Source organism: Chelon labrosus (assembly GCF_963514085.1).
Source record: "Chelon labrosus genome assembly, chromosome: 13".
Lineage (NCBI taxonomy): Eukaryota > Metazoa > Chordata > Actinopteri > Mugiliformes > Mugilidae > Chelon > Chelon labrosus.
In genome coordinates this window covers 16,380,052-16,396,286 of record NC_140346.1, presented here as the reverse complement: position 1 = coordinate 16,396,286, position 16,235 = coordinate 16,380,052, and the positions used below count along the sequence as shown (strand labels likewise).

The 16,235-nt window shown below is 43.9% G+C and overlaps 1 protein-coding gene across 1 annotated transcript; it reads left to right on the top strand.

Moving 5' to 3' along the window:
• The first annotated feature begins 339 nt into the window (after positions 1-339).
• Positions 340-16,207, top strand: oafa (OAF homolog a). The gene is given in 5 exon segments (XM_084559332.1): positions 340-782; positions 785-1,068; positions 11,882-12,016; positions 12,101-12,281; positions 14,309-16,207. Coding segments are annotated over 5 exon segments (888 nt in total). The 5' UTR covers positions 340-769; the 3' UTR covers positions 14,584-16,207.
• Positions 16,208-16,235: the final 28 nt, after the last annotated feature.

Sequence of the window (16,235 nt, the reverse complement as noted above, 5' to 3'; positions counted from 1 at the left end):
TTTTTTTTTTTTAAGCAATATGCATACATCTAATCTTTTCCAGCTTACATAGGTATTGTTTGCTTTCTGATCAAGGCCAGCTGCAGGTTACAGTTTACCCAGCCCTTTATTTATCCCTACACAGCGAGGACAACATCCATAAAGCTATGATTTACAAATCCTAACAACACCTCTGTTATAATTGTTGGGGGGTATTATTAGCCCTGCTTGCTAGAGTGCAGGAGGATCACATGAGGCATTTAGGGGGATGGGCAAGAGTTTTCCGAGGGTGGTATGGCTTTAAGAGTTTACTACCATCCCTGCGCTCTCTCACTCGCACACACGCGTACAAACAGAGAGAGAGAGAGAGAGAGCGCAGAAAGTTTGGAGGCCAGGCGAGCGCTGGGATACCGACGGATAGGAAGTGACGGGACTGCATGAATTTCAGAAGGAGGAGGAAAAAAAAGAATATCAACACAAAGCAGAATGAGAAGCAACGTGCGATGATCGTCTGACTGTGAGCTGTAGAAGTGCGGGTGAAACTGAAGTGCGCATGATCTTAACCAGCAGCACCGGAGCGAGAGACTTTCAATGGGAGTGAAGTATGTCCCCCACAAGTGAAAAGCAGAGATTTTAGTCAGTGGATTGTCGTCCGATTCTCATGACTGCGCTTGAAAGTACTGGCACACGGGGGGACCATATGGAAGAAGTGTGAGGTATAAAGTAGAGCCCCCGCTTTGAGCATGAAGGAAAAGACTTTACGCAAAACCCAAGAACACAGTTAGGGGATATGAACGCAGAGCTGTGGGTTTCGCCTCGAGTTTTTCCTTCATGGGCTTCGGTCTTGCGTCTTTGGGGATGTTTGCGAGTAGCATCTCTGCGGCTTCGGTTCGGATACTGACCCGTCTCTGCGCCCTGGTGCTGGTCGTCGCCGTGGGACTCGGTTCGGAGCTGCGGGTCCGCGTCCGGCTCACTGACGGACTGGTGACTGAGGAGGTGTTGGAGGCGGACAGCGAGAGAGACTCGATATCGCTCGAATTTAAGCAGGGAGACGGGACGCTCATCACTTTTGTGGCGGACTTCAAGCAGGTGAGAGGGGGGGTCCTGGAACACTCAAACCAAACCCTGCTGAGCCTTGAGGAGAACTTTCTCCATATTCATTCTGACACATGGTTGATATTAGATTTAATTTTTTTCACATTCAAATGTTTAAATAGCTGTAAATTGCCCTAACTTGTCTCAAGCGAGTCCACTTCACGGTTCCCAAAGTAAAGTCTACGGCCCATCAGCGGTCCTGGAAGTCACCAGGAGGTCCCCAATTAAACTGGGTCTTAAATAGATTTAGACACGTGGTTGATATGAGATTTAAATTGTGCAAATTCAAATGTTTAAATAACTGTAAATTGCCCTAGCTTGTCAACTTCACAGCTCCCAAAGTAAAGTTTGTGGCGGGGAAGTCTCCAAGTGGTCCCCAATAAAACTGGGTCTTAAACAGATTACATTTGTAATTTACTCTGTGTGTTGAGAGGTAAATGTAGACATAATTCAGTCATTTTCGTTAGTGAAAGCTAGTTAGTGAGAGTCAGTGAGTTTCACTTAAGATTAGATTCCTCAGGACAAAATCCGATCAAGAGTTGTGTATGATTCACATTATCAGAAACCCTAACAATTAGGAGTATATCTACTATTGATTGATCCTGTATCCCTTGTACTTTTGTCATGAGACCTGCCCCAAATCTGTAAAGACCCTTTAAAGGCTGAAATCATTTAGACACAATGATCTTTCGGCTCCAGATGTACTGTTAACCCAAAGCAAGTATGCGGGGTCACAAATCTGTAGCTTAAAGGAAAATCGCCCCCCAAAGCTTAACATCTCCCTGGAGCAGTTACTGTAACTCACAGGCAGGTTCAAGTAGAGAGTTTCATTCATCTTTTTCCATCACAGCGTGCGTTTCAGACGTCACGACAGCTGTTGCTCCTTAGATGTGGACGCCCACAGAGCCCAGTGGCCGAAAAGCTCCTGCTGCTGTGTGGGTCCAGTCCAGAGCTGATTATAAGAGGCCATTTTTAGCATTTTTCTAAAAGTAGATGAGCAGATCGAGTGTCCTACCCCGAGCAGCAGGGATTTTTTTATTTTTTTTTTTGTGGAAAGATGACACTGTTTCAGTTTTGACACATAAATGTCCTGGAAGGAAAAGCTACGACTGCTTTGCATCAGGGGTACTCTAAGAGGCAGAGAGCTGAGGCATGTGTCTGTGATGGTTGCTGTCACACAGAAGCTGACACGCTGGCGAGATGTGAAGGGGGAGATTTACCAGGATTAAGTGGGCATGTCTGACCTTTTTGATCTGCACGTCTGGTTCACTACCCAAAACAGCTAATTTAGAGTTGAAAGAGAAGAGGCCGTCGCCCCCAATCACTGGTGACACACCAACAGAAAGAGACGTTCATTGATCTGTGAGGAAGGCGCTTCCTCTTGGTGGTGTAGTCACCCCTCGTCGCTGCATCTCCTCGCGCATGCATCCGCACATATGGTTTTGTTTATGAGAGTAAATCTAACAGAACCTCTTAGATCACTTTACTTTTCCGCTGCCTGATTTATCTGTTCCAGTTGTAGGTCAGCCGCCTTACCCTTCTCTCTTTCTCCGTCTCTTTCTTTCTCCCTCTGTCCCCCTCTCTGTCTCCTGCGCCCTCCTCGTTCCTCCTGCATGTGGTTTTCATTCAGCTCTTTTGCTGCATCTCCAAGATTTATGGAAAGTTGGACGAGCTGTCACTTCCAGCTGCCATGAATATACAGTTCAGATGAATGCACGTGGGAAGAAGAGTATTTTAACAGCAATGTTGAACACTGTTCTAAGCATGCTACACAGCCAAAGGTGGATAAGTACTGCGCAGGTTAATGTACTCTCTGGAAGAATTCATTTTCGCTCGTCACTAAACAAACAAGGATGTCTAAGATCGCTTATAAAAGACAGCAGCCCACTGGCACTCTGCCTCGTTGTGACTACGTGGCAAAAAAAAACAGTAAATGTTTTAGCCATTAGACAGTGGCAGAGTGGTCCGCTCAATGTGAGAGAGACGTTTAGTCAGCCTTATCCAAGCAATGAATCACTGTGAGAATGAGCCGAGCAGTGACTTCAGGTGGGCTCTGAAGGCATGTCGACATATGGGAAAGATGATGCGGTTTAGCTTGCTCATGACATCTATGTGTCATGTTGAGTAAATCTCATCTTGTGGGTGATGTCGTCTATTAAACTCAAACCACCGAAGAGGTACGATGTTGGGAATTATGAAATAGAGGCATCCTGGGAGGGAGTTGGTTACCCACCACACTTATTCTTAACGTGCTCACAGTTTCATAAAGGGATTTTGTGTTTGTAATTTCGCTGTTTTTTCAATCTTGTCTCGCATCTCAATGAAGTATTTACAGCTAAGTCTACTCTAAATTCTGTTAAATTACAAGTATCTGTCTGCAGCTCAGTGACATCCCGGGGACATGCTGAACGTCCGATTTTGCAACTCGAGACAAATCCGAACGCAGATGTGCTGTTGTAACTTTGTATTGAGCAGTCACTTGTTTGCTGCCAATTTAGCACAGATCTGCTTTTTTCCCCCTCCTTCAGTAACCGCTGCAACAATTTATGGTCTTACACAGACGAAGACCTTGAGCTGAACATAAACCATGTCTTGGAGATTAATCTGAGGGAAATGTCTCACATATTTGAAAGGCTGTTTTGGGTTTCTCCAGATGTAGGAACTTAGTCAGAGAAGCTAATCAGTTTGTACTTTGTGTGTCTGGCTTTCATGTCCAACTAATGGGTTTGATCAATGCAGGAATGCGAGTGACTCCGCAGCTCTCTCGGCTGAGTTAACACTTTAAGAGGGTTTAATTTCTGGGATGCAGTGGTGCACATCCTTTCGGAGCCACACTTGCTTATACCATAGCTTTATAGTAGATGAGAGGACAGATTAACCTTTGGTCACACCAATAAGGTTTGACAGTGGGTGTTTACATTCGAAAGTAGTTTCCACTAGTGCGGATGGGAAGCTGTAAAGGGGCGTACACACGAGAGGAGTGACAAATGACAAGGGCATTTAGATGGAATAGAGCAAGTTACAGGAATAACAGGTGGAAAGACCTTTAGTGACGAGAACTGACATTTACTGCAAGGAAATGCCGCCCCCAACAATTAAATTCATTAAATTCACCATGCTGATAGCGGGCTCAGAGCGTTGGGTGAACCCAGATTGAGCTGACGGTATTCTCTTTTCAAAAGTGGTGATGGCAAGAAGACCTCGTTCCGTCCATGCACCTGTCAGTATTTTTATGGCCCGCTCGTTTAACTTGAGAAACATTTGGAGTCAGAAATATACAAGAGGGTTACCTAGGAAACCAGGGCCTTGAACGTCCTTTATCGACCAACTTTCAGCTAACGCTACACAGCTCAAATCTTTTAATCTCGATGTCTTTTAAGGATGCATTAAGCTGTGGCTTTATAACTAATCACACATCAACCAGTGATTATTCAAAAGGTTTTATGAACACCACTTATAATACATTATCAAGATTTTCCTTCTGAGCTGGATCGTTTTAAAAGAATCCACATTGGTGCCGATGTGGCGCGAGTGACCCCTTGAAGTACCGGTGGCTCGTCGGAAACCGCCAATGCTGGGAAGCCACTTGACACTATCTCACACTATCATGTTAAACAGGGCTGGGTTTAGTAAACAATGGCGCTGCGGTGTGAAAGAGCGTGTGAGCCGTTTTTATTAATTCTCACTTCATGTCGACATTACAAACCGGATTGTGTTGCAGCCGTAGGCTCCGTCGCCCTCGGGTCAGTTCACTGTAGTGTGCGTTCTGAATGTCTTCAAAGCGCAGAGGCTTTTATGGACACACCCAGCAATAAGCTTACTGTAAGAATGAATTGGAGATTCTTCACACACCCTCATGTGCTATGTCAAGCACAGAATGAAAGTTGTAGGCGGGGAGCCAGGTTGGTTAGCCTTTCTGTGTGCCGTCCCGTTGGGATACAGATTATGACCCATTTTGGCAGGTTCCCGGTCCTCTCTTGGCTTTCACATACAATTTTAAAAGACAAACTGTTCCATTGGATTTAGTCCTTTATTAGCTATCAGGCTCTCCGTGTGGGAGGCCTGCTGGCAATCCATTTTGTCCTTTCGTCTTGTTTGCCAAGAGAAGCAACTGCCTGTTGTTTTTCTCTGATTGCAGGTCAGTTGCAAGTCAGTACAGTCACCGCATTTCATGCCTTGCTTTTGCTCTCCTTTGCCTGCCACACCTTTCCTCTTACTCAACCTTGAAACACCATCCCCCTTTGTCACTTGCACAAACTTGTGCAGTCGTATTTTTACAGGTAAGTGTCACCTGTTCCAGGCAATGCTGCTGTTTCTGGCACAGTTCATAGCAGGTTAGGGCCACAAGTCCTCCCCCCCCCCCCCCCCCCCCCGCTGCTGCGAAAGGTGACGTTGAGTCACAAACAGCCATTAAGAGTTTGTTTACGTTTCAGCAGTAACTTTAGAAGACCATCACTCCTACGCGGTTTCCCTTTCTGTGCTTTTTCTCGGTGTGGCAGAGATAAATTCCTCAGATAAGTTACTGCTTAGTGAAAGAAGACGTCTGATTCAGAGGAGCTGCTTCTTATCTCTGTTTGAGATAAATGTCTTGACATATCACTTGCAAGTACTTGGACGGCCTTTACCTCTGGACTGGAGGAAACAATTCATTGTTGATTAACTGCTTTTTTAGTTTCTGTTTCTGCTCTGTGTAGTTTCCAGGGCAGTGTATGCAGGAAGAGGATCCTTCCACAGATAAACTCATACACACGTCTTTTTCCTGGTCGCTTTTTGTTCACCACTGACTCTGAATCCTAAAAGAGCACCTTCTTCTGTGGCCTCGGTGTGGCCCGTCAAAGGCCCCCGCATGGGCCCCCTTTGGCCTCTCGTGGCCCCTTTGCCCCTGTTGGTGTCTTTATCCTTCATCCCCCTCCCACCAGCCAACCAGATGTTCATCTATAATGCTGCTGATAAAGAAAAAGCTTCCCATTCCCACAGTCTCTCGCATGCATCCAAGAGAATAGAGCAGAGAGCAGAGACTGCTATCGTCTGCATTTTCAGATATATATTTTTTTTTCCTATGAGAATCAGTGGACGGCATGGTGCTGTGATTGCAGCCTTTGAAGGGCAGGGAGACGGCAGTCGTGGCTTGCAGTGTACATAGTTGTTATCTTTTCTAACTAACTCTGAGGTTTTAAGATTGCATTTGGCAAGAAAAAAGAAAAGCGGTAACAAAGCGCTTGCTATTCCAAAAGCTTCCGTTCTGTTTTTCCCACAGCGTCCTGAAATGTCCTTTTGTCAAATTTATGGCTGTATCCTTCTGGGGACAGCCGCCTGGTTAGTTTCACACTTCTTTATTGCTCTTGAACTTCAGTGACAGGGGAGACACTCAAGTTGAAATGCTAATGGTATAAGGGTCCACACCTGGGAAGGTATTACATCATTTATTTTCTTGTAAAATAAACGGATCTTGTGTCACTTTTCCAGAAAACAACAGCTTTTCTGTTGGCAAAGACCTGACAAAAACAAGAAAATCAATTATTGAAATAGCCAAGGACTGTATTTAGTTAATAATAATAATAATAATAATAATTCAGCTGTTTTTTAGTGCTTTGTTTTTGTGTCTCTCTTTGCAGCAGGATATGACAAATGTGGAGCAACATTTGGAGGCTGAATGGGACTGTAGCCATTTCCATTGTTTATTCCTTATCTATCTGACTCATTTCCTTCCTTGTTAGTACTCCCTTGTAGCCCCCACTCTCATTTCCTGAATGCAAAATCTCCATAAACAGTTCAACTGTCTGGTTAATTGTATCCAGACTGTGTGTGAATGAATTTCTCCCTCTTTGCGGTCGGCACACATTTCGCACAGATCTGAAGTCTCGTAGGGTTTAAACTCAACACTCCGGCCATCAGAAAAGCAAGCTGCCCTCCATTGTTGTCAGGAGAATAGCCAAGGGGGGAGCACCTTTCTTTCCACAGCCTCCCGTGTTTTGATTGTCCATTCACTGCCTCTGTTTACTAATTGGTCGGCTCTTTGGACAGCCAGGTGTGACCAGCCCCGAATGTGACTCCACATTCCTGCCTTTGGACCGTCTGTAATTAGCTTCGACTCAAGCATTTCTTAGCTTTAGCAGCTTTTCTCCCGCTCCTTTTGTCTGTGTGCGTCTCTCTCCCTCTGTCTCCTAAAATGATCTTTAATCCCTGCCTACACCTGTGCTCTCTGACTGGCTCCCCTCTCACACGCACCACCGCAAATACCCTCCCCATCGCCAAACATAATAATCCACATGTTGTTTTTAAAGCGCGTTCAGAGCCATTTAGGTAGGCTCGGGATCTTAAAGGTAAATATAGCGTTTCACCACGTTGTGTTTTTACAGACCGAAGACTAATGGTTTCAACTGGGAGCTTGTGTGATGCTGATTTAATCTGCTCTATATTGTGCAACCTCTGTAGCTGTTTAATAGCCGTAGGTTAATGTTTTTCAGAAGGTTTTGGTTCCAGCGTTAACAACTTGACCAGTAAAATACCTACAGAGAGTTACATTGGTCACAAATGACTCATCAGGGCATGGCTGACCAACAGTCCTCTGCCGCCAGCCAGCAGCTTTATCAACAGACAGGGTCTTAGAGGGGATTTGAAAACAGGAAGAACCCCCTGCACAGGGGACAGCCTCTAGCACACTGTTTGTGTGTGTGAGTGTGTGTATGGGGATGGGAGGGAACACGTGCATGTGTGTGTTTAAATATCCATCCTTGTTTGCAAGTGTGCTTTGGTACAGTTAGTGCAAAGCGAGTTGCACGTATCCTAGCGTAAATGTTTTGCATTTTAAGCCAGTCTCAGCTACCGAGCCATCATAAAAGAAATAACCTTTCTTTCAGTATTATGCGTCCCAGCCCTCATTTTCACAGCCAGTAATCCAGGTACACGCTCTGTGAAGAGACTGTTTGGCCAGCTAGGTTACAGTGGAGGAGAATGTTCACTGTAAATGGCACTCTTTGACTCTTTGAATGGGCTTTTGTGCACCTCTTAAATAATCTGGCGCACCAAAGGTAACCACCAATGAAACGGGGGCCCCCACCCTCTCTCCTGTTTAACAGGTCTTAGTATGACCCACTAGTCAGGCCGCATGAATACAGGCTTGTGTTTGGATGCTGGCCAGCGGTAGTTTGTCTCCGAATGGACTAAGAAGTCAGGGGTGTAAGAAGGGAATCTGTACTTGTGTGGATTATTTATAGCCGTGCTGACATTTACGCTGCTCTGGTCGGGGAGAAAAAACTCAAGGCTGCGCTGTCCTTTGATTATGGAATCTTTCTAAAGACAGGGATAATTTCTAATGCATGTACCTGGTGATTTTCTCTAATGCTGGTCTGCAGACCTTTAATTTTTGAGAGTCTATGGAAATACACTTCAGGGGGTGACTCATCTTCCTGAAGTGAGGCCTCACCTCTTTTTTTGAATTGTTGTGAATTCAAGTGGCCTTGCTCTTCATTTTCAAGCTCTGGTAGGTCTGCCTGGTGATGTGGTCCTAAAGTTGAACTTGTGTTTTCCTGTTCATGTTTCACTAACCTGCTGTTTGGCAAACTGGCATATTTATGTACAACAGCAACGAGAAACGGCTACCCCTCTACTGCTCCCACATAAGCATGACTGCTACCTCTATGATATTTGTCTGATCTTCTCTCAGAGTCATAATGTACCTGTAGCTTTCCCCTGCAGCAGTTTGCATAATACCCTGAGGTTAAAAGGAAAAACAAAAACACCACCAACCGACTTGGAACGTTTAAAAAGAAGTAGGTGTTGTCTCTTCCCTCAGTCCTCATTCTCTCTCTCCCCCTGGTGTGTATGGATATTACCTGTCATCATGAGAACAGGTGTAACCCCTCCTTTTAATCACACCACTGCACATTTCACTCTTTTTTTGCTTTCTTTTATCCGCCTCTGAATGCCAGTATGAGTCAGTGTGCACATGTGCCAGCACTGGGTTTCAGGCATGAAGTGAGTCTAGTCTTGTCCAAACAAACAGTTGAATCCAGCAGCTTCTGTCTGGATGGAGACGTGGAGATGATGTCACCGCTATTACTCTGTTTGCTTTCAGAAAATAGTTTGCATATTATTTTAGCAGCAACTAAATTGCTGCTGTATCAAAGGTTTGTTATTTCTCTTTAAGACCATAATTAAAATTAATTTCCCTTAATTGTAGACTGCAAACAGATAGATTTAGATGTTATCCATTCGTATATCTGTATTATTCAACAAGCAGTTAAATGATTGAGTCAGATGAAGAGCTAAACGGCGTGTTTACGCCTGTGCACTAAATATTACCCTGCAGCCGGCAGATGCTTTGCTCGCGATGAGAACATTCAGATTGTATTGACACGCTGGATGATGTTTTTGGCCGTGAGCAGCAACTGGACTTCAGGAAGTTACCGTGCCTTTCCAAGGATGAGTAATGCGCATAGCCCCCCTATAAAATCGCAGCTTGTCATCGTCACACTTTGGTTTCTGTTTGGACTAAACAAGCAAGACATAACATGTCAAGAAGTGGTGAGCTGCACAGGTGACTGTAGGCGGTTTGTGTTACGTTTCTGACAGTGGCAACGTATATTTGACTGCTGGTTGGGTCTCTTATATATGACACCCTGACATGAGAGTGGTATCAGTTTTCTTGTCTAAAACTGTCTGTGAGAACACGCTTAAGAGACTTTCTCAGAATTTACACAGAAAGTTACTGCTACGTTATACGTCCACTTCACTACATCACAGAGGGAAATGCTGTATTTTCTACTCCACTGCATTGCTTTGAGAGCTGTGAGATGAGTATTTTAGACGATAGAAACACAGTTCTCTCTTTTTTTAAAAAGATAAAACCAGTTATTTCCGGGCTTTTTTGGCTTCAGACATCCTACCAAAGCGGTGTGTAGTCAGGTCACATTTCAGATGTCTGCAAGTTAATAACTCCTGCAAAAAGTGAAATTTTTGCACGGTTTTATTTCAGTTAATGTTTAAATAGTGCAATATCTTAATAAAGTATCTGGAAAAAGTGCAAAAACTGTGAATCTGAACTTTTTCTGATCATTTTTAGGTGTCTTTGTATATAAAACAGTCCAAACTTGCAGCTACAACACGGATGTTTCAGTATTTATAATCTAAAAATGTCACCTACAACAATATATCAGTAATAAAGGTTGCCCTGCCCATTCCCCTTTGGCCTGAACCCAAATGCAGGCCAGCAGGAGTAGACAATCATTAATCGGGACACATGAGGACACAAGAGGAGAAGGAGCAGGAGTAGGAGGAGATCTCCGTGTCTATGCTTAACCGTGGAGCTGGGTCCAAAGAAGCTGGTGGAGCAACCCTGCTTCTCTGTAATTACCCAGAGAGCCCTGGGGCAAATCCATGTGGCTGACACGAATGCCTTCTCTCTTCCTTCTCCCTACACACACACACACGTACACACACCGTGTTCCTGCGTAGCGCCATGTGTCTGCAATATGGGAGGTCTCGAAGTCACGGCCTCCGCGTCTCCCTGCGCTTGAGGCCAAATGGCACTTTTGCCCGTCTCCTTCTCGCTGTGATATATATATTCCTGCTTCCTCTGGTCTCTTTAATTATTTCAGCTGTATATTTTTTGTCTTTTTATCACAGTATATGTGCGGCTGAGGTGTCTAATTTCCACTGCCTGTATTTCTGTGGCCCTCTGAGTCCATGTTTTCCGAAACTCTGAGCAGCTCACAGAGATTTAATCAATATTTGCACAGTAATTTTCTTTCCAAAGGTCAAATAGTATTGCATGATTGTCTTGTGTAATACCCATGCTTGTATTGTATGCCTGCCAGGAACTCTTTTAGCAGACAAAAGTGGTTCTTAGAGCGAGGAACCGGCGATCATGCAAAGTAGTCTATAAAGAACTACGGAGCGTAAACACTTCGGAGGCAGGGTGTATTGCTTTCTTGCCAGTGTGTGCCCTTTTTCCGTACAGGAAAGAGCTTAAGGAGAACTCAACGGGGTTATCTCTGGGCTGTTTATCTATCCCAGAGTTCCTCCTGCTCGGGGACAGACCTGCTACTCCTCTGCGGCCTGTTTGCTTCAGACTGGTGTGTGAAAAGCGGAGGAGGGGTGTTTGGGACTGTGTGTGTCTGTGTGCTGAAGCTGAAGGCGGGGGGAGAGGGGGGGTGTCTGATGAATAGGAGGACAGGTCTGCTGCTCTCCTCTCGCCACTGTCTGAGCTTTCCATCATGCTTTGCATTCTCACTTGCAGGACACTTTATGGCCTTGGGTTTGGTGCCAGATCTCTCAGACACTTGCCAACAGCAACACATATTTTTTGAGTGAAGCTCCACTATCGACATTTTCCTACTAATATATTTCCACATAAAACGGCATGGTAAAACGTTCCTGACTTTTACGACATGTGAGAAGTTCTGATAAGTTTCTCCAGAAACGGGCCTGAGAGCTTTAATTTGACAGTACAAATAACCAGAGCGTGGCTCCAGCTAGATTTCTCAGGCCTACAGACAATAAAATGTATCAACAAACTGTCAAATGAGTCTGTAGTGAGCATAACCCCCCTCTTTACTTTTAGCAGACAGTTGTTTGAACATCTTTGAACTCCACATATTGAATTACTTATAGTGTCTGGAAAAGTGCTACATTAAGTACCGAAACAGAACGAATATTTGTACTAATCTGTATGAGCCTGCACATATAAACAGTAAGCTATTATAACCTCGCCCCATGTACCACTTCAGTGTCTCCTTGGGAATCATCTGTTTATCTGTGCAGTCAGTCATCTCTTTCATCCCTTGCGTTTTTTTTTTTTTTACAGGATGTGAAGATATTCCGGGCGCTGATCCTGGGCGAGCTGGAGAGAGGGCAGAACCAGTACCAGGCGCTGTGCTTCATCTCGCGCCTCAACCGCAATGAGATCATCCCCAGCGAATCCATGGCCCGTCTCAGACAGGTACAGCAGATTTTGCATCATTGCAACCGTTTCTATGTTGCTCAGGGAATCGGAGGATGTGATTGTTTCCTGCTGTCTCCTCAGAAAAATCCTCACGCCATTCGCTTGGCGGAGGAGCGGCGAGGACTGGAGCAGCTGACGATGAGCGCTGCGGTCAATCTGAGCCGGGCCTGGCAGCTCAGCTCACACATCCACAACATGTGCAGCGAGGCCCGTGAGGCCATCTACACCAGGGAGGCAGATGTCAAACACTGGCTGGACAAAGGTCAGGATTATAACTTGCAGAAACTCTGGCCCTGTTCAGACCTGGTATTATAGTAGGTCTCAAGGCACCAGTTTCACACTCTGTATGCAAATAAACGCAGACATCTTTTGGGGTACACAGTAGACTTTTGTCCAAACAGCTGCTGTCTCTAATGGATCATCACTTACTACTGTTTCAGAACCACAAGCAGCGCTGTTTTTTTTGTGTGTACATCCAGACATAGGGACTTGACACAAACTGTGGAACAAAAGGAGCTATAAAGTCTGAAGGCACACATGTTATTATTAAATTAGGTAAATAAAGACACCAGCCATTATTGAGAAAATACACTGATCAGCCACAACATTAAAACCACTGACAGTAGAAATAAATAACATTAACCATCTTGTGACAATTCAAAGTTCTGCTAGGAAGCTTTCGGACCTGGGATTTATGTTGATGTTACTTAGACATGTACCACCTAGACCAGACCAGGCACCCTCACCCCATAGCAATGACACTCCTTGATGACAGCAGCCATCATCAGCAGGATGCAGCCTGACACAGGCACACACACAAACGGTTTAGGAACAACTCAAAAAAAAAACATGAAAAACAGCACAAGGTGTTGACCTGGCCTCCAAATTCACTAGATCCCAAACTGATCAAGTATCTGCGGGATGCACTGGAACAAGCCTGATCCACAGAGGCCCCTCCCCTCAACCCATAGGACCCAAAGGCCCCCACTAACAACATTGCGTTGTCAGACACCACAGGACACCCTCAGAAGGCCCATGTCCGTTCTCTGATGAGTCACAACTGTTTTGGAGGCACAAGGGAGACCTACACAATATTAGGAAGGTGGTCATAATGTTATGCCTGATTGGAGTATGTAGCTGAACTCCACATGACTACTATGCATGCATCAACATAAACACATGCCAATACGTTTTTATGAGGAAACTGAACATAGTTTACTTATCTTCAGTAACTGTATTTGTTAAATTATTGTTTATATGTATTTATAATTTACTTAGTTAACAGCTTCAAGGACAGAAGACTCTCCCTCCTAATTAACAGACAACACTTTACGGTGCTTTTGTCTTTTCTGTCCATTATTTAAGTGTTTCTTCTAAATGAATGAGTTAAATCTCCACTTATGAGTAGGGAGACTGTCTGGCGTGTTGACAGAATGTCATCGTAAGAGGCCCGAGCCACCTCCAAGTGTGGTCTCAGTGATCTGATCTCAAATGCATCTTTCACTTTAAGCTGGCCAGTTGTGATCCAATCACTCAAGATGCATGTTAGTACGAGCTCTGAACGGGGCAAATGTTGGGGGTTTGAGCGAAAGACTTTTTTTTTTTTTTTTTTTTTTTTTTCAGGTTGTCTCTGCACACTTTATCTCTGAGCTATTTATCTCCCCAACACTGTCTATCTTGTTTCTATCCTCCAAACACCTCTTTCCACTTCATTTTAGTGATATGACTCCAAGTACTATCTTCATGGTTCTTGATAAGGCTCCCCGCCTGCTCATGCTATCTGTGTCCCCCTCCTATTTATCTTTACATTCCATATACATTTCCAGCTTTTGTCGTGAAAATAATCTTGCCACTTGAACAGTGTTGTGCCCATGAGTGTGTGAGTTTCAAACTTATTACTTATTACATTTGTTTTTAAATGGGTGTTTGCAGTGGGATCCAGATTCTTAATAGCCGTGAAGTCCAAATTATCCAGGCTGAGGAGAATCCGTATGACAGCACTATTGTCCACTGACAGCTTTGTTATAAATACAACAATGTTGATGGTCATGGTTCACCAAGCACTCCGCACCGTTATCTGCAGAGGGAATCATAGTAGCATCTACTTAGCATAACAAAGCTTCCCTTTTGCTGCCCCACAACCCCTCTTTTTCAGCCACTTTGTTTGCCCCCCTTCAGTTCAATACAGTACTTAATTGAGTGTAATCAGAAAGAGAGCGATTTGCACAACAGCATGCTTTTGTTTTAAATGCCACAAGCGCTAATGCTTCTCTTCTGTTGGTGTTATAGGATTGGACGCCTCCATATTTGAGGTCCTGCCTCAAACAACAGAGGTGTCCAGCTTTCAGGCCTGTCATTCTACTAAAGACTTGTGGCAGCCCTGTCTCTGCACGTACAGCCTGCGTTTGGAGTGGTACCCGTGTCTGCTGAAATACTGCCGAAGCCGGGACACGACGGGCAAAGGCTCTACCTACAAGTGCGGTATAAAGAGCTGCAGCAAGGGCTACCATTTCACCTACTATGTTCCCCAAAAGCAGCTCTGTCTATGGGACGAGGAGACCTAGCATTTTGCTCTGCATGGTTAAGAAAGGCTTTTTTTCCCCTTTGCCAAGCCAACGCTTCTCCACCCATGCTATTCAAACTAAACCCAGTAACACTGGATCTCGGTTTATGTGATGCTAAGTGAAGCTGTCTCAGGTGGGGGAGTGCTGCGATCCAGATGTCGATGCTAAAAGAATTGAATTCAGGTTCCAAGTGAGACCAAAACCTTTTTAAGGAAGCTTCTCCTGAGTGAAATGACATCTTATTGTCAGATTCACGGTGACTTTGCCAAGAAGCTGTCACTTTTGTGCCTTTTTGGAGGAATTATTGGAGCAACAATGACCTCTTATACAAGCTATGGTGTGCACAAAGCTGGACAGTGCATTTGTGGTGGGTTAAACGCCAGCAGAGGAACAACAGCGTCCCACTCTAACTCAAGAGTAGCTACACAAACATAATCTTCCATCCTTGTGAAGGAAAATTTGGATGGCGGATTTACCCTTCTCTCAAAGCTCTGTGAAAAACTGTTTATTTCCAGTGAAACGTCAGTTTATAACAATGTAAGCAGGCGGAGTAAGAAAACGCTTTCCCAAATGCTGGCTTTATTTATTTTGGTTGCAAAGTGAAATTATGGAGGACTATTTTTGTATCTTTTTGTTGTAATAACTTCATCAGCCTTCTTTCCTTTTTGCATTAAACAAGCTCTTAAGTCCACTTTTCTAAGCCGATGTCCTCTGTAACAAGAAGTATTCAAACACACTTTAACTTCTTGACTGTTCTGGATGTTGCTTCTCATCAATATGTCTTCATTGGTGTATAGACAGTAGATAAACAGGTTTTGTTATCGTATTTAAGAAGAGAGTTTTAGTCCGAGTTGTCCCGTCAGCACCCATTACTCACTACCCCCACTACTCACACTCTAAGTTGGTTTAAAAAGTGTCAAATAAACCAAAGTCAAAATAAATACTGTCAAAGGAAGGGTATAAAGTTTAAATTTCTAGAAACTAGCTCTTCTCTTAAGTGTTTTTCCCTGTTAGAAGTCTCTAACCCTGCAGGGTAGCCATTTAAATCATCTCTAGTGCCATCTTCTGGTCAACCAGTGTTTCAATTTCTTATGTTTTTGGATTGTGTCCCACTGCCAGGATTCTTATTTCGTCACAGGTTTTGTCTGTTCATGCCATCGGTTAATCATTTATGCAAATCCCTCATCATTTATATTTCATATATATGTAATTCAAGGAGCACTTCTTGAACGCGTGGGACCAAATTTAGTTTTGTTCACTTGAGCAACGAGTTAGAGTAGGATTTTGAATCGTCTTACCTCCGTCTTCATATCGGTCTTTACTGCCATGTCAAAAGTTCATTTTGTGTCTTCGTGCGTTCAACTAAAGAACCAAATGAGTGAAACATTTCTATTTGTGGCCTTTTTTGGTGATCAAGTGCCTTAACATTTCCACTGATGTTTTTTTTTCTTTGCTATGTAATTGTAGATTATTTTTTCTATGAAAGAGTTTTGAATATGTTGTAAAAACAAAATAAAAATAAAACAAAAAGTTGCCATAAGGAGAAAATGAAGCAATTAGGTAATGTGCCGGTTAAGAGCTGTTTTACATAAATTGTTTCAATAAAGTCTTTCTTTGCACTGCATATACAATTGTTGAAATCATTGGGGGGT